General features: G+C 26.3%; 1 protein-coding gene across 3 annotated transcripts in view; it reads left to right on the top strand.

Annotated features, from left to right (window-relative positions):
* LOC103580196 (zinc finger protein rotund) overlaps positions 1-25924 on the top strand; it is a 73121-nt gene that overhangs the window by 45552 nt on the left and 1645 nt on the right. Inside the window, exon 1 of one of the 3 annotated variants that reach the window (XM_008561866.1) lies at positions 13885-14574. The exons of the other annotated variants lie outside the window; for them this stretch is intronic. Coding sequence (XP_008560088.1) covers positions 14371-14574 — 204 coding nt within the window. The 5' untranslated portion in view covers positions 13885-14370. Of the gene's footprint in view, positions 1-13884; positions 14575-25924 lie in introns of those variants that run through there. 3 annotated transcript variants of the gene reach the window in all.

The raw sequence follows: 25924 nt of genomic DNA, 5'->3' as shown, positions 1-25924 counted from the left end.
GAGTTGTATCGAATCTGTGTCGTTACTTGAATGATGAACAACCAAAAAGGGGTTTACTTTTTTTTTTATTGTTATTATCATTATTATAGTATGTAATAATAAAAAAAAATATATAATAATGAAAGAAAGCCGACTAATGTACGAGGCTTAAAGATTTTCAGTGTTTAGCGGTCCATGACACGCGCAGTCCCCTCTATACATTTCTTTATGTTTTTTTCTTTTATTTTTTTTTTTTTTTTTTTCATTCATCGACCACGTAATACATTTTTATTTTACGTCTACAATTGATTTTTCACAGGTGAGTTTTTGATTTCACTTCGAATGTTGTTTTCTTGATTATTTTCAGTGCATTGACATCGAGAGTCAATTCACACATTTTTACTAGTTTACAGGTTATTTTATTGACTACTTAAAAATTTTACTCTGTAAATCTTTAGAGGACATAAAAATATTACTTCGGTCCCAAAAATTAGACCAATGTGACCTAATAATGGACACTGGCCCAATTACTTGGACTGACGGAAAAAAAAGTTTTATTAAATATTTTGGAAAAAAATAAATAAATAAAATTCAAATTTATTACAGTCGATAAAAAAAAGTTAAAGCTATAAATATAAAAAAAAAAGATAAAACTTTTCTTATCAATTTCACACGACCTCAAGTTTTTAGTATCACATTTTTTTAGTCCCCTGTCATCAATCAATTAAAAATTCTAAAGATTATTGACCTAATTATCATCCGATAAAAATTAAAAACATATATATATATATGTATATATATATATATATATATATATATATATATATATATATATCTGTGTTCATATAAAATTCTATCTCAATTGTCAATTATTTTCTCAGTTTTTTCTATGCTCAAATTTTTTTTCCATCATCATCAAAAAAAAAAAAAAAGCAGATAAAGTATATAAATATGTTTCATGGGTAAAAAAAAGTATGTTGGTAAAAATAATAAATAAAGAAAAAGAATAATAAAATAAGAAATCCAGCTGGTGACAATCTGAGAAAACTGACCCCTAGGGCATGGGAGAGTGGGGAGCGCTAAGGCCCGTGAGGCCCACACCGGACCCCCATGGGTTCCCATAACCTCAACTGACCTCTTCCCTACACTATTAAATGCCTTTCATAGACTGTGGTCTTCTTACCCATTATGCAAAACTTTTCAGCATAATAATAATAATAATAAATCGATAATTTGACCCCATCCTAGACCCTAACGCTACTCGACTTCACTATTTAAATATTCGTATTATGTGCACAGTAAGTTTAAGTAGACAAGGCATGACTGAGTCTTTTCGTGAAATCACACAAAAAAAAAAACCCTCGATAAATTTATGCACAAAGACTCATATTATTTTTTAGAAAATTTTATTCAAGTCGAGTGTAATTTTAACATCAAAGTCGACTCATGTCGTGAGATTTTTTTACTCTGGACAAGAACGAGGGCCACAATTTTATTTTGTTAAGTTGGTTCATAGATTCTGGGGGTTGTTTTTTTTTATCACACGTGTGTCTAAAAAATTCTAGTGGATAAAAAATTTTGACCGTTAGTGACCTACGAGCTCGAGAGAAATTTACTGCATGTCATTGGATAGAATTTTTGAATCAACAGATTGTTCGCGGATGATGAATGCAAGTAAAAATTTTTTTTGGTGGATAAGTGGCAGGTAGGGAGTTCAAATTTTTAGGAACCGAAATTACAAATGAAGAAAATAAATATGAAATGGATATCTTGAGATGGAGGCTTGTGCAACATTTTTTTTTGCCTCTATCGCGAGTCGCTGACCGTTGGTGAACTGAGATTATCTGTGACCTACGAAAAAGTGTCGCGTTTTATTTATTATTTTATTTTTTTACGAGGAAAAAATTTTTTTCTGATAATTGGATTATTGTATGGATGTAAGTTTCTATGGAAGCTGATTAGGGACAAAAAAATTGTAATCTATACTTGAGATAATTATTTTTTTTTAAATTTATTTCGGGCCCGTAAAAAATTTTGTGACGGTTTAAATTTTTTTAATTTTCATGTCTCATTTTTTCAGTAGAAAATTTAAAAAATTTTTTATTTAAATGTCAAAAAAAATTTTATAAAATTTTTGAGAAAAAAAGATGAATTTTTTATGAGAGTAAATGTAGCAATGATCCTGAAGTTAGCAGATAATTTGTAATTTTCGGATTTTTTTTTCTCTATGTCAATTACAAAAAAAAAAAAAAACTAAGAAAATGCACATTTAGAAAATTTGAAAAACTACAGGTGCAATTTTTTAAATATTTTTTTTTTTTTATATTTTATCGTTAAAAAAAAATCCAAAACTTATTATTAGTCGGATAACTTCAGTATCATAATGTAGCAGACATATGAGAATTTTTAAATTACATAAAAAAATTAAATAATTAAAATAAAAAAATTTAAAAAAAATGCACGTAATGAATTTTGAATTTTCTACACATGCATTTTTTTATTTTTTTTTTTTATAAGCATTTCAATGAATTATTTCAAAAGTTTTTAAAAATAACAAATCTCCCCTATTTTTACCATCATGAATTTTTATCTTAAACGTCAATAAAATTAAAAAAAAAATTTTCATACATGAAAAATATCAGAAAAATAAAAAAAAAAAAGTCGGAAAAATATTTACCGAGGGTTAAAAATTAATGTATACTTGAGACAATTAATTTTTAAAAATTATTTCGGGTCTCGAAAAAAATTCTGACAGTTTGAATTTTAAAAATTTTTACCTTATTTTTTTCAGTAGAAATTTATTAATTTTTCAATTATGAAATGTCAAAAAATTTTATAAAATTTTTATTAAAAAAATTTCAAATTTTTTTCTCATGTCAGTGAAATTTAAAAAAAAAAAATAAAAAAATTTATGTGTTAAAAATATCAAAAAAATTAAAAAAAAAAAAAGTCCTTGGAAAAATATTTACCGAAGGTTAAAAATTACTCATTACAATACAAATTACGTTAATCCCTACCGCCGGTAAGAATAGACCGCAATAAAAAAATTTTTCCGAAAATTTTTCTCAACCTCTCGGTCTCTCGCAGTCTCTCTTTCTCTCCTCAGCTTCTTCCCTATCCCTCACTTCACATCATCCTTAATATTCAAAATTTCATCGTCATCTGAGTGTTTACTTACAATAACTAGGTACACTCTTACCCTAAGTAAACCAAACGGAGAAAAAATGTTTTAATCCTTTAGTTTATATCCTTTCCCGTAAACTAAAACCTTTTTTTCTATTGTTGGTACTTTGTCCATATTTGTTGGTATTTTTTTTTATCTACCCATATTAAAATTCTATTTTTCTCATATTTTTAAAGTACCCCAATAAAAACATAAAAATAAGAAGCAAAAGCGACCACTTTCTTACAATACAGAGAGAGCGCAAGAAAGCCCACAGCAAAAAGGTTGGAAAAATTTTTACCAAAAATGATATATTACTTTTTTGTAATGCATCAAAAGTATTTTGTACTGAAGTAATAAAACAATAAAAAGACACAACCCTTCTGAGTTTTGCTTTTAAAAGGACTAACCCTTTTTAAGTTGGAAAAATTTTAAAATCATATTTTTAGAGCCAGAACGAGATATTGGTAGAAATTGTCAAAATATTTTTTTTAACCCTTTTTTCAGTAGGACTTTACCGTAGGTAAATTTAGTTTTTAAGTGTAAATATAATAAAAAGATAGGGTTTAAATGGAGAAGAGTTGGGTGAAAGAGTGAAAAAAAATTTTACGGAGGTACGATTTCATGTAATTTATGATTCAATGTTTGCAGAAGGCTGTAAATAATTATTTTAGAAAAATTGGGATTTTATTTTACGTTTAATGAATATTGCGAGCGAGTGGTGAATTTTGAGAATAAATAAATATTTAAATAGAGCTGATGGGAGAAGCTGGAAGATGGTCTGTTGATTTTTAATAATTATTTACTTAATTAATAAACGAGTTGCTATTGATTTTATTTAACAAACAAATAAAAGTCCCGGCAGATTATTTATTTGTGTGTCTGAATATGACCGCTACCAATCCGTCTTTCCGTTAAAAAAAAAACATAAATTACAATATTTATATTTTATTAATTTCCTTCTAAGGCCCTCGGTGATTTAGATTTTAAATAAATATACTTTTATTTAATGAGTTATTGTTTGACTAAATTTAAATAATTATAAATCGATTTTATCTGACCGCTGGCCATTTAGCCCCGACTCGTCCTGTTTTTATTTAAATATTTTAATATTGTTGTTGTTTAAATAATAAAATAAAGTGTAAGCCGAGCACTGATTGGTTCATTTAAATAACAGGGATGATATTTATTTTGGGGCCTCATTTAAATTTATCGATAAAAGTGACAACGAGCGTTGGACGTTTTATCTTTTGTTTTTATCTCAAATAGTTTTATAATTAATTATTTATCTGAATGACTCTTGGACATGAAGTTTATTTGCTGATTTACAACCTGAGGCGCCTAAATTCAGGCCTTTTAGCTCGCCATTATTTTTTAATAAAACAATATCTATTTAAATATATAGAGTCCTTGTAACTCTGGCAATTTACCCAAAAAATAAAAAACAATATTTACTTTCAGTTTAATTATTTTGTCATCCTCCTTAAAAACTTAGCTTCCAAAAAATTATTCATCTCACAATTGAGTGATAATTTTCCGAAAGAAAAATAATTTATTTATCGCGCCTTACGTCATTAAATTATCATATGAATTTTTAAAATTTTAGTTTAACAATAAATTTAAAAAATAATTATACTAATAAGGCTGGCAATCGGATAATTATCTATTTGAATCTATAAAGTAGGGGGTGAGGGAGGACCCCTAAGACCTATATGTCAACAGTGAGTTTATTTTCACTACAATTTTTTTAGCCCCCACATTCGGTATCAATATGACCCAGTCACAAAAAAATTCAAAATCGAAACAAAATCAGACACCCGTAAAAAATTTATATATATGTAAATATATAAATTACTCATAACTCTGACTACTTTCCCAAAAAATATCAAATTTCAATTCGAATAATTAACAAAAAAAAAAAATAATAATTTTCCTCACCTCAGTAAAAAAAATTTCATCCATTCATCCCCTCATCATTAATAAAATTTTCTAAAAAACTAATCAGCACAATCTCAATTCAAAGCAACAATAAAATCTTCCTTAACAATCCTTTTATTTTTTATCCCATACCAAAACCGCATTCTCCTGATCCTCAAAATAAACAAACAAAAATAAAGCGTAAAATAACAAACACCCGCACCCATAGTCGTACTCAGATATTTCGATTATAATCTTTCTTCCGGTTTTCCTCAATTTAAAACCATCTGTTTCTTCCTATTCCCATTCCTATTAGCTTACATAACACTCCTCACGTTTACACCATAAGATCCCAAGGAAAAAATCCCACGACCCCAAGAAAAATATAAAATTAAGTCTAATACAAATGAGTAAGCACATGCTCTCACACACGAATTCTTGTCTCGCCCATTAAATATCAAATGATTAAATGCATTAATACAAGAAATTATATTTTGAATCACTTATAGTATCAATCACTCATATATGTTATATAATAAGCAACAATAAGATGAAAAATAACGTAAAATAGTGTCTCAGACCCTAGACAAAACTATTAATCTCTCTCTTATTTAACAAGACCTAAATATTTGCATATCAAGTTACATTTCGAGACAACATATGTATATCACTTAGAACTTTTGGGTTTCGGTAATCGATCATCTCGTCACATCTTTAGTACATAATATTATATTATAATATATTTATGTTATATATATATACATATTAGGGTAGCGAATTTTTTTTATCTCGAATAAAAAAATTCAGCTCAACGGATTTTTGACACTCGTTCAAAAATGATAATTTAAAAATGTTGATACTGATTAGCCGATGTCTGTTAATTTTTTGAATTTTTTTAAAGTGATAAATTATGAAAAAAAAAATCTTCTGAAAAAATTGCACAGAGAGTTTTTTTAATTCTCTACATGTGCATATTTTTAGTTTTTTTTTTTTTGTCATTAATTTGTTAAAAAAAAAATCCAAAGCTGTTGATTGTTAACTTAAGGACGATCCTGAAGTTAGCCGACGCTTAATAATTTTTGAACTTTTTTTTCAACGAATAAATTACAAAAAAAAAGAAGAACTAAAAATATGCACATGTAGAAAATTTTAAAAACTACAGGTGCAATTTTTTCAAAAAAATTTTTTTTTATAATTTATTGTTTAAAAAAAAGTTCAAAAATTATTAAGCGTCGGCTAACTACAATGTCATTAAAAAATTTCGTTCGATTAAGAATTTTGAAATTTTCTTATGGGTTTTGGTAATTTTTTTTTTCAAGAAAAATCAGTATTATATATTCTCGATGCTACAAGTAATTTTTTAAAAAATATTTGAATTCGATGGAAAATTTGAAAACTTTTGAGCGACCTCGAAAATTCTAATTTTGAATTGAAAATTTTTGGGGATCATTGAATTATATGTAAAAATTTTTGTAAAACAAAAAAATCAAAAATATGATTTTTGAACTTTTGGCGCGAACTATGAAATTTTCAATAAAAATAATTTCAAATGCATTGAAATAGAAAATTTTCATACGAATTTTAAAAAAACCGCCGTTTTTTTTTTGTACCACTTTATTTATATACAAAATTTTCTTTCGAGCTTATATGAAAATTTTTCTCGCCTCCGGGCGAAAAGCGTCAACTTTCGTCGCTTTGCAAAACGGCTTTGCCTCGGCCAACAATTACATGTGATCTGAGACATTTCTTACTTTACTTCCCTAGATGTGTAATATACTATTAATTTATCGCATTTAGAAAATACTTTTCAAAAATCTGAATTTTTTGAATTCGCTCCAAAATAAAAATAAAATATATATACATATATTAATATGTATGTAAGACGTAACATTTAAGTTGACTTGACGAATTAAAAGTGCAGATGCATTTGAAAACTTTATATATATATATATATATATATATATATATATATATATATATATATATATAGTATGTAAAAAAAAGGAAAGAAAATATATAAAATAAAATAAAAGATTTTTTAACCCAGCCGCAGGCTTGTTGGGTTCTTAGAGCCTTGATCATTGTCATTTAAAATTATGTAGTCGTACTACGTGTTGTAAATCGGACGGTTTTAAATTAGGGCGTCCAAGTGATGAACAAGGATATATATAAATATATATGTGTGTATAAAAGTAGTGTATAGTTATGAAAGTAGTAGTTAAAAAAGTATTAAAAGTAGTGGGGAGTTAAACAAAAAAAAGTTATGGAATGAAGGGAAGTATGTGTATGTATGAGTGTATGAGTGTACGTATGTTAGTCGTTGATCATGATGAAGAGACTTGGACCATATGCAGATTAGGCACAGATGCTTATTATTATTATTATTTTTTGAGAACGCAGGGTCTGCTGATGGGCATTCAAAAAATCCGGTTTTTTTTTCGCGGCAAAAAAGAACGGAAAAAAATTTGTATAGGGGCGCGGTGGTTATAGGTGGTGAGTTTTTTTTGGGGAAGATCGGGATTGCTAGGGGAAGTAACGGTGCTGTTTGATGGACAGGGTGGACATTGGCCGAGTTTTATTCTACGTTTTTTAGCTTGAGAAAATATTGGGAACCGTTTGTGTGACTAAGAGTTAGCCATTGCTAAAATGTAACACAATTTCATATGAATTTTTTTTTTTTGAATAAACGTGTGAGTCGATTTTTTATAGAAAATTTTTTTCCATACTGAAGTATTTTTTTTTTAAATGAATTTTTGGGACCGAGATTTCTAGTGGTCTATTATTGGGACAGATTAAATATCTGGGCATCAAAAGTAAATAAAAAATATAAAATTTATAATTAATATACAAAAATCGCATTAATTTAGAAATCAAAAATTCTATTCTAAACTACCCCGTATGAAAATAACATATATGTAAAACTATACGATAAATATCAGAAAATATATGTGGCGAATTTAACTATATTTTCTGATATATTTTTTTTATATTAAAAAACATAATATTCATCATATATGAGTCCATATATGTTTAGCATATATAAAATATATATGTCGATCATATACAAAAATATATTTTTATCATATATGAAAATATATATTCTTGTCGTATACAAAAACTATATTTTTTTCATACATAAAAATATATATTTCTATCATATACGAAAAATATATTCTGATCATATATAAAAACATATATTTATATTGTGTATGGAAAAAAAAGTTTCTTATTCGTATGACCGACTCCAATTAAATTAGATCTAAATTTTAATATACTCTTTAAATTGCAGATAAAATTTTCAAAATTAGTTAATTTGACGCGAATATATATATACCCATATACATATATATACACCGAATAAAATATATGCTTAAATATAACAAAGAAAATATATGGTGCCATACATAATATAAATTATATGCTATCATATATTTCATTTCATATAAAAATTTTATACTTTTTGAATATAAAAGGATATATATCAATACAATATATTATAAGGTAAATGTAAATGTATATATAACTTCATACAAAAAACACATAAGTTACATATATGGAATACATATATTTTGTACTGTATATATTTTTATATTAAGTCGGCGAAAATCTCTATATGACTTTATAATATACAATATAATATATCATATATTTTTTTGTTGCAAACATATATGATTTTATACATCTTATCCATACATTGTTTTTTCAGACGGCACAACCTAATTAATCTCCAACTTTACATCCAATATTAGACCAATTTCCTATGTATATCTACATATATATAACCAGCAAAAACTTAAAACTACAAAAACCTTAAAATTTTTTTTTTTCTAAACCCAGCAATTAAATCAAGCGTGAGAAAAAAAAGAAAACGTATCGCAATACCTAAAGCCCGCAATGCCCAATAAAGAAGGTATCAAACCGTGATATCTCAAGACATTCACAAAAGACAAACAATATCTACACAATTCTCATAGTTTTTTTTTTTTTTTTTTTTTTTTTTTTTTTTTCGACTAAAGAAAGCTATCGACGATTATCCATTAAGACACATAATCCTCCATCTTGCACACTCGAGTTCAGTGTATACAAAATGTCACCTCAATTCTCTACAAAAAAAAAAAATATATATATATATATATATACATACAATTCCTATAGATACATATCAACTTTGAGGTTATTGTGCGCGCGCATTTAAAAATGACCACCTTGGCACCTTTTGAGATTAAAATCATCCATCCATATCTTTTGTTCTTTCTTCATCATATATATAAATTATATGCATAAATATATATAAAAACAAATATATGAATATATATAAGACAATACAAGAGCAAAACAATAAAGAAACAAGTAAATATATATTTTGCTTTGTTAATAAATTTATAATATATATATATATATATATATATATATATATATAATAATAATGATAATGGCTATTTGAACTATAGAGCGTATGACATTATATATATTCAATAGACAAAAATGCATCAGAGCGTTATGAAGATTATTTTTCACGCTAACAGTATCACGTTCAAAAACAACGACAATAATCTTTGTTCATAAACGTATTAGTTGTAGTTTTGTTGTTAGATAATATATTGAATTTTTTTTTAATGCGGTTATAATTATATTGACGGTATAACGGCCCTTAATGTCAGCTAATGAACGGATAAAAGGTGACGATGACAATCGATAGTTTGTTGTTATAAAAAGCTAATTTATTTTATATTTTTTGTGGGGGCTGACTAAAGGTTGGAAAAAATTGTTTGATGAATTTTAAAACAAATCTCGTGGTCATTCATTTAAAAAAAAAAAAATATATATATATATGTATATATATGTATATATGTATAAAATAAGAACAAAGTTAGTGCGGTAATTGTGAGGGACTGACAGTGTACTCGATTTAATGTCACGTGCGATTGCTCAAACAATGGCGGGAAAAAAAAATTTATAAAAACGTGAAGGCTATTTCGATATGTAATAAGTTGTAATAATAATAATGGCTTGAAAAATTTGGTTAGTCAATTGTGACGATTGTAAGATAGAAAAAATTTATAAGGTGCCGCTGAAAGTCATATTTTTTTGTGGATTTTTTGCTTTGTAAGAGGATACGTTTTTTTGAGCTGAGATTTGAAATTTGGGTTTTGGTTATTGAGGGTTTGTTTTTTTTCGGGGGTTGCACGAAAAAAATTAATCCTAAAAATTTTAATAGTTTGTAGTTTATTTTCGACTTAAAATTAGTATACTCGATACTAATATCAAACCAGGATCATTATATATATTACAAAATGGCTATTATTTATATTTAAATTTGATACACTGAAAAGCTAAATTTGTAATTTCGTATAATAAAATTAATATGAAAAAGAATCGATAAATTGCTATCTACAGTTATTACTATTCAAATAAACAGAAAAATTTCAAAAATGAGGAACCGAAAAATTAGTAAACATACATATTAATATATAAAGATCTAGTATACTAATTTTTCATTTTATTATTTACCACTTATTCGATATATGTATATAATAAATTAATTTATAATAACGAATAAAAAACATTTTATATTAATTATTAGTCAATGGGATAGAATTTATAAAATAAGAGTTTAAAATTTTCGGTATTTTTATGAACAACAAAATCAGTATCTAGTATACTAATTTTTCATTTTATTATTTACCATTTATTCGATTTATGTATACTGCAAATTAATTTATAATGATGAATAAATGATATTTTAAGCAAATAATTGATCAGTGATATCGAATTTATAAAATAAAAGTTTGTAACTTTTGGAATTTTCGGCTGGAAAAATCAGTATCTAAGATAGCAATTCTTAATTTGACCAATCATTACTTTTTAATAGATTATGCCATAAATTAATTAACTTTCACTAATAAGTCACGTATTATACCTAAAAGTAATAATATTTATTTACTTTTTGAAATAATTGATAGTAGTTTTTAGGAATCTACAAAAATTAGTAAACTACTTTGCATTAAGCACACAATAGTACTAATTATTGATCACAGATTCCACTTTTACTGTTATTTATTAATTTTAAATGCTCTGTTTTTTCCGTGATTCAAAAATTTTCTATTAAAATTATATTTCTAAACTTTCTATCACTGAAAAATACTTTCATTGTACATTTTTGCACGCAGAATTCAATAAACTACAAAATGCATCCATCGTTTGATGTAAAAAAAATTTATATTGCCTTAAATCACCGAATCAAATAATTGGCGGGAAAAGTTTTAAATTCAAATTTTTAATTTTTATAAAAACGGAAAATAAAAATTATCAGATTGATTATCACTCAAAAATACCGCAGCAATATCATTAATCAGACTATATATATATACATATATATTTTCAATAATATATACCAAATAAAAATAATAAATTTTTTTTTTAACGACAAACATTCTTCAGTAGTGACTGTTATATTTAATGTAAAAAGCCACTCAAGTGGATCATGGAGCCAGTGAGAGAAGGAGAGAGCGCGAGAGTAAAAAAAATAATAATAAAGATAGAGAGTTTAAAAAATAAAAAGAAAAAAAACTAGTATTGAGAGCAATGGAAGTCAGGGAGCCGTGACTGTTTTCTGTAGTCGTGTATAAAAATTTATATAAAGTATATATAGATAGCAGTTTGTCAGAGAACCGCAGGATCCTTCTCTTTACTTCTCTTCTCTTCTCTTCTCATTTCTCGATCGAATTGAAAACGCACCGTCACACCCGGATGCCTGCTGTTGTTGCTGCTGTTGCCTAACCATCAAGCTCGGAGCCACTGATCTTAAATCCTATAGTATGACTTGGACTGTAAGCCAACAAATTCTAGGATAGATATTAGTAAGAGTACTTGTGGCAGCTACAGCAGCTCCTATGAGAGTTTGAATGATGGAAAACTTGTAAGCCCAGACCAGACTAACACCGTCGAGAAATAATTTTACGTTTGACTCGAGCGTTACTAAAAATATTAGTGGCCCCGACCAATTTGTACCACCCCCTTGTGATGGATAAAAAATGACGCATCGATTTCTTTTGAAATTTTTTTTTTATTTATTTCGAGGCTGCTTTGAGTAAGAAGAAGCTGGAAATTATTTTGATTGTAAATTTATCATCAGAAATTGGAAATTTGTCAGTTTTTGTGCAACTGATTTTTTTAGTTTAAATTTTTAGAAAATTACACGGTTATATATTTTTATGAGTATTTTGTCTAATTAGAAATTTTTTTTTAAGTAATTAATGTTGTGTATGTGATGTTAGGTAATGCAATCGAAGTATTTCGGAGTGTAAAAAAATTGAAGCTTTTGAATTAATGATATTGGGGATTTTTTGATGTCACCAATAAAATTTAGTTGAAATTTTTTTTAAAAGACATGAAAGCATTGATAATTAAATGACACCTTGAATTTACGGTTGAAGTATTTTTAATGACTAAAGTCGCGAAAAAAAATTTTTAATAATTTTTGTGAATTTAATGAAAATGATAATCATATTTATTTATTACTTATTTGAAGTAACTTAGTTTTTTTTTCAATAAACCAGTAACTGCATGTAACAGATTATTAACTCCGACGTGAAATGTTCTGCGATAAAATTATTTTCCACCGACAAAAAGTTTTAAATAAAATTCAAAAAAATTTTTCCCCAATTAAATTCAAAAATTCCTTTTAAATTTATTTTTTTACTATTTTTATTTTTACCATTCTCGATTTTTAAATTACGCGCCATACAATTTAAATATTTTTTATAAATCTAAAAATAATTATTAACCAATAACTTTTAAACCCACGATTAAATTTATAATTTTTAAATTATTTTAATTAATCCCCTCAATAATTTATTTCCATAAATTTTTCCATCCCAATCATCAAACGTCCAATGACTTTCCATGAAAGAAAAAAAAATAAATAAATTACGACCCCAGCAAAATAATTTCCAAAAAATCCCATAATAAAATAAAAAAAATTTTATCAAACATTTTCTACTTGCCGCTCGTTAAATTTAAAAACTACTCGTCAATATTTCCACCCTCTCATCGCCACTTTTTATATAAAATCACCGAAATTAAAGTACCAAAAAATATTTTCATTCATTACTGACCCACGACCTACGACCCGCGACAAAAAACCAACCAACATTTCCGCAAATTTAATCCCATCCAACCTGTTACAGAATCCTCAAAAAAAACGTCATTGAACTTGAAAAATATTACCAAAAAAAATTTTCAAAAAAATCAAACCCTACCCTAAAAAAAACTCGAACCAATAAAAAATGAACAATACACTAATTACTCCCCCCCTTTTTCCCCACCCCCACTATCACCATACTGCTCTATTTTACTCTCTTACTCTTTTAAATAATTTCCCCCTCCCCAGGGCTTTTCCACTCTCTTCAGTCCCTCTTCCTCTTGTGAGCACCCGTCGAGTCTTTAAAAGCGTCCGAGCGAGACAGCAGCTATCAAGGGGAGTATACAAGACTCAGTAACGAGGAAAGAAATATATACCCATACTAATGGGTAAAAAGAGAGGGAAAAAAATGTGATGGTAATGGTAGGGATTGAACACGAAGGCCTGACGAGTACGACGACGTAGATGAACTTAAACCTCGTAGTGGGGAGCTATTAAAAAGAGACGAAAGATTACTAACATAGTAGTTAAGGCTGTAGTTGTGTGTTATATATATATATATATATATGACTGAGTAAGAAAGGTAAAGAGTAAGGGGATATTGGGTATAGGGTAGGGAATATACACCACGCTCTCTCTACGCTCCCTCAACTACTGCCGCGGACTACTGAGTCTCCGACTCACGACTCAGCGCAAAACATTCAGTCGGCAAAAAGTTGCCAAGGGGTGAGCACTTACCCCGCTATCTTATTTTATATACATATATATAAAACACATATATACAAACAAATATTTACGCGAGTGATTGAATAAAAAAATTTTTTGTGTGAAAAATTTTTTTTTAGAAAAAAAGATTATTGTTTTTTTTTTAAACATTTAGTGACTGTGTTGAGTGATGGACGTTAATTACAAGAGTAATGATAATTATTTTTTTTTAAATTATTAAAAAAATAAAAATGTGGATTTTAGCGGGAATTTGACCGCGAAATTTAAATTTTTGTGTTGGAAGCGGGAAAATTAACTGGTTTAAATAAAATTTAAATGAATTGTTGATTGGTTGTTTAATTGATTGTAATATATATATGTATATATATATATAAAGTTTATGAAAGTGTGTTAGTTAAACGGCCTCAAGCTGGTTTACTCAAATTACGCGTACGGTACCAAAATGGAGGTACGCACGATGGATTATAGACCGGTAGTACCAACGGGTGTTGTTGCTCCTGGTTTGCAGGATTATCATGCGGCTATACCTGATTTGAGCCCGCCAAGGAGCCAGGGCTCCTCTACGGGTGGTGCGTCCTCGATTGGCGAATACGCGCCGCGTATGTATACGCCACCTACGCCGCCAACTCCACATGAAGATGAAAAGGTATTTTTTTTTTTTTTGAGTTTTCGGAGCTTTTATTCGATTTACGGATTCGGAGTTGGATTTACGACAAAAGTTATAAGAACACTTTTTGTAGAAAATTTAACGCTCTACAAAATTGTATTCTTTTACTTTTTCGATATCTCGCTTAGTTTTCGAGATATTCAACATACAGTAGATTGAAAAAAAAAATTAGAATTTTTTGGCTAAATTTAAAATTTAAACTTTGAATGCGATTTATGACCTGGGGTTTAATTTTACAAAAAAATGATTCGAGTCATTTTTATAGAGAATTTTGTACTCTACAAAAAAGAATTCATTGTTTTTTTCGATATTATGCATAGTTATCAAGATATTTTATATTTAGTGAAATCTAAACAAAATTTAAATTTTTCCGCCAAAAAAATTTAAATTTTAAATATAATATATGACTTTGGTTTTGAATTTTTGAAAAACAAAATCATTGTCTTAGACAGGAAATTTTCCGCGCTACAAAAAAGTATTCTTTGGTTTTTTTAAAATTTTCATTATTTAACGAGATATTAATGAAATATGAAGAAATTTGATAAATAAAATAGAGGGCCGAGAATAAAAATATCAGTAAGAAGATGGAAAAATGATTAAGTGCCTGGGAGTTGTAAAAGATGGTGGGATAGGTTTATAACGAGTAAAATATTGTTTCCACGTAACATAATAAGGTGGAAAAAAAGATATATAAAAATAAGAAAGAGTCATGTGTCCGAGGGGTCAAGATTGCCCAACGCGATCAAGAAGACTTTCCTCCTCTACTCTCCTCTACCCAGATGATGTCTTTCTATTCATGTCGTTTCATTCTTCCCGCGCAATTTTCCAGAAGTGGTCGACAAAGACCGTGTCACAATAAACCTTACGAATGAACTCCTCACAAAAAATAAAATAGACGGACTGAGAAAAAAAATAAAAAAATGATGAAAATAATCGACTAGGTCCTTGGTGTCCTTGTTGTCCTTGTTACTTTGTACGGTAGCGAAATAAATGATACAATCGACGCTTGTCAATACAAGAGAGAAATACTTTTTTTTTTAACGCTTTCATCTTCTTCATCTTCGTCTACGTCTTGGTCTTGGTTTTATATTTTTTTTATACGAGCGCTGGTCTTTAGAACTTTAAGGATCTTTAAATTGTAGACGAATTACTCGAGGCGTGTGTATTGTATGATATTTACTTTTTAAAATTTTTTTTTTTCACGACTTGATTCTGTGTGTCGAGAAAAAAAATAAATTGAAACTTGACCTGTCAAGTCTTTTTTTTTGGTGCGTCGCAAGTCGCGGGTCGCGGGTCGTAGGTCGTGGGTCAGTAATGAATGAAAATATTTTTTGGTACTTTAATTTCGGTGATTTTATATAAAAAGTGGCGATGAGAGGGTGGAAATATTGTCGAGTAGTTTTTAAATTTAACGAGCGGCAGATAGAAAATGTTTGATAAAATTTTTTTTATTTTATTATGGGATTTTTTGGAAATTATTTTGCTAGGGTGGTAATTTATTTATTTTTTTTTCTTTCATGGAAAGTCATTGGACGTTTGATGATTGGGATGGAAAAATTTATGGAAATAAATTATTGAGGGAATTAATTAAAATAATTTAAAAATTATAAATTTAATCGTGGGTTTAAAAGTTATTGGTTAATAATTATTTTTAGATTTATAAAAAATATTTAAATTGTATGGCGCGTAATTTAAAAATCGAGAATGGTAAAAATAAAAATAGTAAAAAAATAAATTTAAAAGGAATTTTTGAATTTAATTGGGGAAAAATTTTTTTGAATTTTATTTAAAACTTTTTGTCGGTGGAAAATACTTTTATCGCAGAGCATTTCACGTCGGAGTTAATAATCTGTTACATGCAGTTACTGGTTTATTGAAAAAAAAACTAAGTTACTTCAAATAAGTAATAATAATTATGATTATCATTTTCACTAAATTCACAAAAATTATTTAAAATTTTTTTTCGCGACTTTAGTCATTAAAAATACTTCAACCGTAAATTCAAGGTGTCATTTAATAATCAATGCTTTCATGTCTTTTAAAAAAAATTCCAACTAAATTTTATTGGTGACATCAAAAAATCCCCAATATCATTAATTCAAAAGCTTCAATTTTTTTACACTCCGAAATACTTCGATTGCATTACCTAACATTACATACACAACATTAATTACTCAAACATAAAATGACCAAAAATTACTGAAATCAACCCACTCTACGCGTCACTGAATCCACGCAATAATTCAAAAAAATATTTTCACAATTCTAAATTAATCAAAAAAAAAAAAAAAACCCTCATTAAATTTCTCAACCAATAAATTTTCGTATGGCATAAAAATTTTTTCAAATTAAAAAAAATTATTTAAAATGTTCAATTTTATTTTTATTGCCAGTCATTAAAACTTCAGTTAATTATTAAGACAAAAGATAAATAATTTCTCAACTATCACAAATATTATTACTTTGTATATATATAAATATATATACATATATACTCAACAATCACCTGATATTTATTGCAAACTCAACTCTCTTTCAAGCTCAGTAACTCTCTTTATACTTAAAGATGTTAATTTTATGTTTATACATTTTCTCAAACCATTTACGACTCATAATAACTGTAATAAACTTCCAATATTTATAATTTATAATTAAAATAAAAATAGACAGAAAAAAAATACAAAATTGAGTTTTTTTTCTGTAATATTGAGAATCTTTTTCTTCAGCTATCGGATAACGAAAAACGAGTTTGATCGAGTAAAACTGAGCAGGGGTGTTATCCCTTGTATTCAACGTTACATATATATAGATATATATCAAGAGAAAAAGTCCGATATTGTAGATGAGAGTGAGCCTTAGGGGAGGATTTTTTTAGCGGGACGCCCATTGCTTTACGTATTTTATGTCCAAAACGTCTTTGTGTCCATATATATATATATATATATATATAAATATATGTGTATGTGTATATGTGTACCGCCAACACGGCCAATGCTTAGATTATCAAGTGAAGAGCCATCTGCGCACAAAATAGGGATAAATTTATCCAACGGATTCGCCCGCGACTTAAATATCGAATTTTTGTAATAATAATTGATCTATTGTTATTATTATCATTATAATTATAGAATGAATTATGCTAATTATTACTGATGGGTCTACTAGTGATTGATTTTATAAAAATTTTATTTTTTAAATTTGGAGTCAGATTTTTTTGTTGCGAAAAAATAAATTTTACTGTAGAGTAAAAGGATTTTTTGGCTGCGAAAATTTCATTTGACCTGAGAAAATTTTTTTTTGTCCTGAGAAATTGAAATGAAAATTTTCTGGGGTGAAAAAAAATTTTTTAGGCGAGAAATTATTTTTAGTCTTAAGAAAATTTACGATTCTGAAATTAGAAGACAAGTAGTAATTTTGGAAATTTTTTTTAACGACTTAAATAAAAAAATTTTTAAAAAATGAAAAAATGCACATGTAGAAAATTAAAAAAGCTATATGTGCAATTTTTTAAATTTATCATTTTTAAAGAATTCCAAAAATTATACGTTCAATAACTTCAATCAACTAATGATCCTGATGTTAACAGACAATCAGCAATTTTCGGATTTTTTTTCAAGAGGCCAATTACAAAAAAAAAAAAAACTAAAAAAATGCACATGTAGGAAATTAAAAAAGCTATATGTGCAATTTTTTCAATTTGTCATTTTTAAAGAATTCCAAAAATTATACGTCTAATAACTTCAATCAACTAATGATCCTTATGTTAACAGACAATCAGCAATTTTCGGATTTTTTTTTAACAGGTCAATCACAAAAAAAAAAAAAAAACTAAAAAAATGCACATGTAGAAAATTAAAAAAGCTATAAGTGCAATTTTTTAAAATATTTTTTTTTTTTAATAATTTATCATTTTTAAAACAATCCAAAAATTATAAGACGTTGATTAACTTGAAGATCATGGAAAATTTTTGACTTTATTTCATGAAAAATTTTTCTTGAGTCAAGAAATCTTTTTTTTCAAGGTAGAGAATGTCAATAAATATATATGTATATATTTACTGTATAGAGTAGTATATAATTAGTGATAAATTATAAAAAGGATGTCGGTATTTTCTCAATGAAAATTACAGGATAGTGACTCTTGAGAAATTTTTGGAAATCAGAGGAGAGACGCAGTTGTAAATTTGATGTGAAGGGCTTTCATGTTATATATATATAGATATATGTGTGTGATGCTGGTAGTGCTGCAGGTGTAAGCCAGAATAAGCGGAAAGGATGATGTTGTATATATATGTATATATATTTATATAAAAAAAAGGGCTAAGAGGATGCAGTTGATGGTGATGAGGAGGACGAGGATGACGCTAACGATTTCTTAATGAAAGCCGTACGTAGCCAAGCGGCGGCGTTGGGTAGTCATGCTCACGTATATTTTTTCCTCTGTTTTAAACTTATTTTTTTTTTTTTTTTGGTGTAGTACTTTCTTTTTTTAGTTACTCCGCACATCAGATGCAACAGTAACTTTTTTAAAAAGCTCAACATTCGAGACTTGGGAAAATTTAACTTGAGATTTTTATTTAGAGAAACATGCCGTCTTTTTAATTTTTTAATGAGCTTTTTTTAATTTATTTCAGCAAATATTAAAATTATTTAACGTTAAATTACAGAAAAAAAAGTTCTCAGTATTTTTCTTTGACAGATTTTTTTGAAAATTTAAAAAAAATACTAAAATTTGCAATTTAAATATTGATTAAATTACTCGAAAGTTTTTTTGAAAATTAAAATTATTGTGTAATAGTATCATTAATTTAGACAATTGAAAATTTTTAAATTTCTCTTTTTAATTACTTAATTAAAAAAAAAAAAAACTAAAAATATGCACATGTAGAAAATTAAGAAAGCTACATGTGCAATTTTTGAAAATTTTTTTATTTTTAAATGTTATGTTTTTAAAAGAAATTCGAAAATTATTAAATGGCTAATTTCAGTATCATTCGAAGTTTGTAAACAATTAAAATTTTTTTAATTATTTAGTTTAAAAAAAAAAAAAACTAAAAATATGCACATGTAGAAAATTAAAAAAGCTACATGTGCAATTTTTGTAAATTTTTTTATTTTTAAATCCTACATTTTTAAAAGAAATTCAAAAATTATTAGACCTTGGCTAATTTCAGTACTATTAATTTTACTCCAAAAAAAAGTTTCATAAAAAAAAAAATTCAATTAAAAAAAATTATCTCAAAAACTCATAATATTCCAATAATTTAAACCGATTTAATTTACAAAAAAAAAAAAAAAAAAAAAAAAAAAAAATTCTCAGTAAAATAATTTTTCTAACAATTCAAAACAATCAATGCAAAAATAAAACCGTTGTACGATTATTAAAATAGCGGAAAAACCACTGCAATGATCTAATAAATTCATACTAATATAAAAATATACACACATATATATATATATATATATATATATATATATATATATATATATATATATATATATATATATATATATATATATAGTAGTAGTAAAAAAGTTTAAGTATTATTTGAAATTGCGTAATAATAAAATCGACTGATCTGTCAGTGGAACGAATGGAACGAGTGCTCGTAAATTTTGAAATAACAGATAGAACCCATACAATAAATATCAACATATATATTTTAAAATAAAGATTTAATGCGTGTACAAAAAAACAGGTTTTGGTTGGTCCTCTCGATCTCATCATGATAATTACGATGACTATGATGATCTTTCTTTCCTGTTTAGTTGTTCATCATCATCATGATCATCACCGCCATTGATCTATTCTTATGTTTTAAATAAAATCAACTATACAACTAAACACCATACACGATACTAAAGGCTAAACTAGTTGAAAAGATTACCTGTATGGGCTAGGTACAACTTGGGTATATATATATATATATATATATATATATATATATTTACCGGAGTTTGTTTAATCTGGCAGCTGGTAGGTGCCTGGGAATAAAAATCTACTTGATTCTTCTTTTCTCATCTCATCTCATCTTTTCTATCTCTTTTTCTATTCTTTTACACTCCATACCTCAATTATACGCTCTAGTGTCTTATTATTCCTACCGGGCGATTCTTTATTATATTTTAACGAATATTTACTTGACAAATTTGTCTTTACTTTATTTAATTATGAAGTAATTATTTTTGACGGTTCTTTAAAAAATTAATTTTTTTTTTTGAAATTTCTATAAGGGGTTGATTAATTTAGGGATTATTTTACGAAAATATTTATGTAAAATTATTTTTTAAATTTAAAAACAATTTTTTTTTTTTAAATTTGAATTTATAAAAAAAAATTTTTAGGGGATCATTTTACCCCTAGTTCAATAATCTATAAAATCCACCAGTTCATATAAAAAAAAAAATATATGTGATCAAAATTTATTTATTAATTTTTTTTTTTTTTTAAATTTGGATCTATTTAAAAAATTTATTTTTTTTTGTTTTAAATTTGGATTTTTAAAAAAACATTCTAGTGAGTCATTTAACCCTGAGTTCAATGATCTATAAAATCCTTAAGTTCATACGAAAAAAAATTTGAATTTTTTACAAATTGAAATAAAAATTTTTTTTTAGGATCATTTTACCTAGAATTCAAAAATCGACTCAAAAAAATTTTCATCTAAATTAAAAAAATTTATTATCCAAAAGTTAATTTCTTACGTAATAAAATATTATATCCGACTTAATGACAAGCAATTACTCAAAACCCAAATAAATAAATCAATACCTCAATCAACAAAATAAAATTTTCTACCCGCGAAAAATAATTTTTTGAATTATAATTTAAAATTTATTATCATCAATTATTTATAAAAAATTTGAAAGATAAAGATAAAAATAAAAATAAAATAAAAGGGAAATATATTACGTGTATAAGAGATCTTTCGGCCTTGCCTCGAGACGTCCTCCACCCGATGGGTTGCGCCACGTAACAAGACCGCAAAAGAGAGAGGAAAAAGGCGGTATATATTTGTTGTTTAGAAATATGTGTAGCATGACTGAATCACGTACCAACTAGGTGTCTGACTCTGATCAATATACAAATAAATTATTTGTTATTATATAATGATCAATGAAAATAACCAATATTCAAAAAACCTCCCGCCAAAAAATTCAAATTTTCCTGTTTTGGAGCCCGGGTATCGGGTGTCAAATGTCAATTAAATATTATATTTTTAAATTTAAAATGAATAATTACTGTTTTATAAAAAAGAGTTTTCTTTTAATAAAAAATAAAAATAAAGTTGAGTGACATTAGAGAGGGTCGGAAAGACTTTTCAAGTTTTCCGGCAAACAATCCGATGACGGATGAGAGTAGACTTTGAGAACAAGATGAAGAAAAAGAAGATGAAGAAGAACATACGGGTCTAGTGTGACTATAGAACAGTCTACTATATATTTTATTATTATTATTATTATTATTATCATTATTGCTCTGCTCTTTCGTATATTTGTAAGTCACGTGTTTGACCAAAAAAAAAAAAATAGTTAAATAAAAAGGGGATATATATATATATATATATATATAAATAAGTGGCTTTTTGAATACCAACGTAGGTTTAGGCTTAGATCCCTTCGCCTCCCAAGAGCCAGAGAATCTTTTCAATGAGAAACCCCACGTTCGATCTCAACACGTAATCTGTGATTCTTAGACGTAAACTCTTACTTTATATATATATATATATATATATATATATATATATATATATATATGTGTATATGTGTTGAATATAAGATCTATAAGCATAAGATCCGCCAATTTATCGGTTCAAAGTAGTCCCTTTTCAATCATCAATCCCCAAAGGGAATTTAATCCACTTTGACGCATTTTCCAAACTTACTTTTTTAGTTTTGTTGAACATAAAAAAATATATTTTTTTTGTTCACTACAAAAATGAATAAACTTCCTGACTAATAAATTATATAGATTTTTATTAGGATCAATTATACTAAAATTGAAAACGCTGATAAATCCTTGAGGATTGATTTTAGGGAAAATATATATCAAACGTTTTTTGTAGAGAATTGAACGCTGTACAAAAAAGTATTCTTATGTTTTTTTGATATTTTGATTCATTTCCAAGATATTTAAAAAAAATAACTAATAATGAGTCAATATTTTTGAACATTATATTTTTCAAAATTTTTTTTATCCTCAAAGATGGGTTTTATCAAAAATATCAATGAGACATTCTTTGTGGGAAATTTTATGCTGTACAAAAAAGTATTCATTCATTTTTTCGATATTTTTATTCATTTCCAAGATATTTAATAAAAATATCTAATAATGAAATTCAATATTTTTGAACGTTATTATTTTTCAATTTTTTTTTTTATCCTCAAAGATGGGTTTTATCAAAAATATCAATGAAACATTTTTTGTGGAAAATTTTATGCTGTACAAAAAAGTATTCATTCATTTTTTCAATATTCTGACTCATTTCCAAGATATTTAATAAAAATATCTAATAATGAGTCAATATTTTTGAACTTTGCTATTTTTCAAAATATTAAAAATCCTCAAGGTTTGATTTTATCAAAAACATCAATAAGACATTTTTTGTAGAAAATTTAACGGTAAACAAAAAATTTCCTCATAGCTGTTTTGATATTTCCTCGAGTTTGAAAGTTATGACACAAAATAAAAATAAAAAAAATTAGCATCCACTAAAACAAAATTTTGTTGATGCATTTTAAATTCAAAAACCCGCTTTGTAAAGTCAGTGTCTACTTCATTAAGACTATTATCAAAATAATAATTTTATTGTTTCACCTTAAGATGTCCGACTAAAATTAACGACTCAAATAACCAAAAAAAAAAAAAAACCAACAAAATAATAATTTAAACTTTAAAACAAGGTAGACAGGTATACATTATAATAATCTAAAATTGACTATGACTTGACTTAAAAACGTGTTCGTCTTGCCCGTCAACTTATTTAAACTTTTTTTAAAATAATATTATCTTTTTAAGTCTCGATGATATTTTGTACTGCTGCTGCTGTTGTTACTGTTGATGATGATGAGATTGTTCTTAATCATCATCAGCAGCTAGTGTACGTCATTAAGGTCGTACCGGACGAAATATTTAAATTTAATTTACGAGGGCCTCAGGCCTTCTGTAAATCATTAAATAGTCCATACTAATTATTATTATTACTATTATTAATACTTGAAATAATAATTACCAGTAAATTTGAATCACTAAAAATATTCAAGACATTTAACAACAACTAAAAAAATTTATGATTCTCAATCAAATTTTTTTTTTAATCTGTTGATTAATAAAACAATCTGGCTAATTTTTGTAACCTTTTCATTCAACAAAGGACACAACAATGATAATAATCATAATAAATTTTAATGAAATTTAAGACTGAGTTTTTTGATGCCGGAAGATTATTTTAAAATTTTTAGCCTTTACTCATTTCTATTCTTTCATGTTTATATATATATATATATATATATATATATATATATATATATATATATATATATATATAAATATAAAGTGTAATACAAATACTTGTAAAGATAGTGAAAAAAGAGACGGGATTATGTGGGCTGAAGAATGTGTACGAACTTGACACTCGCAAGGACACATTTCGAAATTATGTATACACCAAGGAATTAAATTCATCATATATATTTACAATTTATATATAGATATACTAATATTAAAGGACAATTTTTTTTTTTTTCAATGATTATTGTTTTAAAAACATTTAAATTGACGATAACTTTTAAACTATGGGAATTAATAAAAAAAGTAAAGAATACTTTTTTGTAGAGAATAAAATTTGCTGTAAAAAAGGTCTGATTAACATTTTTAGTAAAACTAATCCTCAAGGAGTTAGAAGATTTTAAAGAATAATAATGATCAATAATAATGCAATTTTTGACCAAAGTTATTTTTTAACAATATTTTTAAAACTAATAAAGATATTGAAAAATGTAAAGAATACTTTTTTGTAGAGAATAAAATTTGCTGTAAAAAAGGTCTGATTAACATTTTTAGTAAAACTAATCCTCAAGGAGTTAGAAGATCTTAAAGAATAATAATGATCAAAAATAATGCAATTTTTGACCAAAGTTATTTTTTAACAATATTTTTAAAACTAATAAAGATATTGAAAAATGTATAGAATACTTTTTTGTAGAGAATAAAATTTGCCGTAAAAAAGGTCTGATTAACATTTTTAGTAAAACTAATCCTCAAGGAGTTAGAAGATCTTAAAGAATAATAATGATCAAAAATAATGCAATTTTTGACCAAAGTTATTTTTTAAAAATATTTGTGAAACTAGCAAAGATATCGAAAAATATATATAATACTTTTTTGTAGAGAATAAAATTTGCCGTACAAAAGGTCTGATTAACATTTTTAGTAAAACTAATCCTCAAGGAGTTAGAAGATCTTAAAGAATAATAATGATCAAAAATAATGCAATTTTTGACCAAAGTTATTTTTTAAAAATATTTGTGAAACTAGCAAAGATATCGAAAAATATATATAATACTTTTTTGTAGAGAATAAAATTTGCCGTAAAAAAGGTCTGATTGATATTTTTAATAAAATTAATCCTTGAGGCCTTACAAGTCAAAAAGAATATTATAAAAATGACTTGTAATTTTTATTGATATTTAATTATGATAGTATTGTTGATAAATAATAATAATAATTACGAACAAGTATGAAGATGATTGTCGATTACATAAGTTTAATAACAAATAAAATGAATGTTTAAAATTATTGGAGGGTCAATTGTATCGAATCGGTGGATCATCGATGAGTGACTGAGATAAATCGGTTGTTTGATGTACAAAAGACAACGATATTGAAGTTATGTAGATTATAGAGTGACAGTAGAGTTACAAAATCTATGTAGTAGCTCAGATTGAATAATAATAATTATAATAGTATCAAAAAAAAAAAAAAAAAAAATAAAGTCAGAGTAAGCAAAAGCCAGTCAGTTATGGCTCGAGGCTAAAAGTATGATAGACAAGGTCAGCTTGTCGTGTAACACTCGGCTGGTCTTACTCACCTGTCTACACTCGTTTCTAGTTATTAATAATCCCAACAATTTATACTAATTCTACAGAAATCCCTTTCAATTCTGAACAAATCTATTTATCACTAAACAAAATTTTTAATTTTATTTTTATTCAACACTGCACTACTAGTCATTTAATTTATTTATCACACAATAAAACTTATAATCATGTCGTTAATATACCAAAAAAAAATTTTCATATTTTTAAGTAACGAAAAAAAAATTTTTTC

This window comes from Microplitis demolitor, chromosome 2 (assembly GCF_026212275.2).
Source record: "Microplitis demolitor isolate Queensland-Clemson2020A chromosome 2, iyMicDemo2.1a, whole genome shotgun sequence".
NCBI lineage: Eukaryota > Metazoa > Arthropoda > Insecta > Hymenoptera > Braconidae > Microplitis > Microplitis demolitor.
This window is presented reverse-complemented; position numbering and strand designations above follow the sequence as displayed.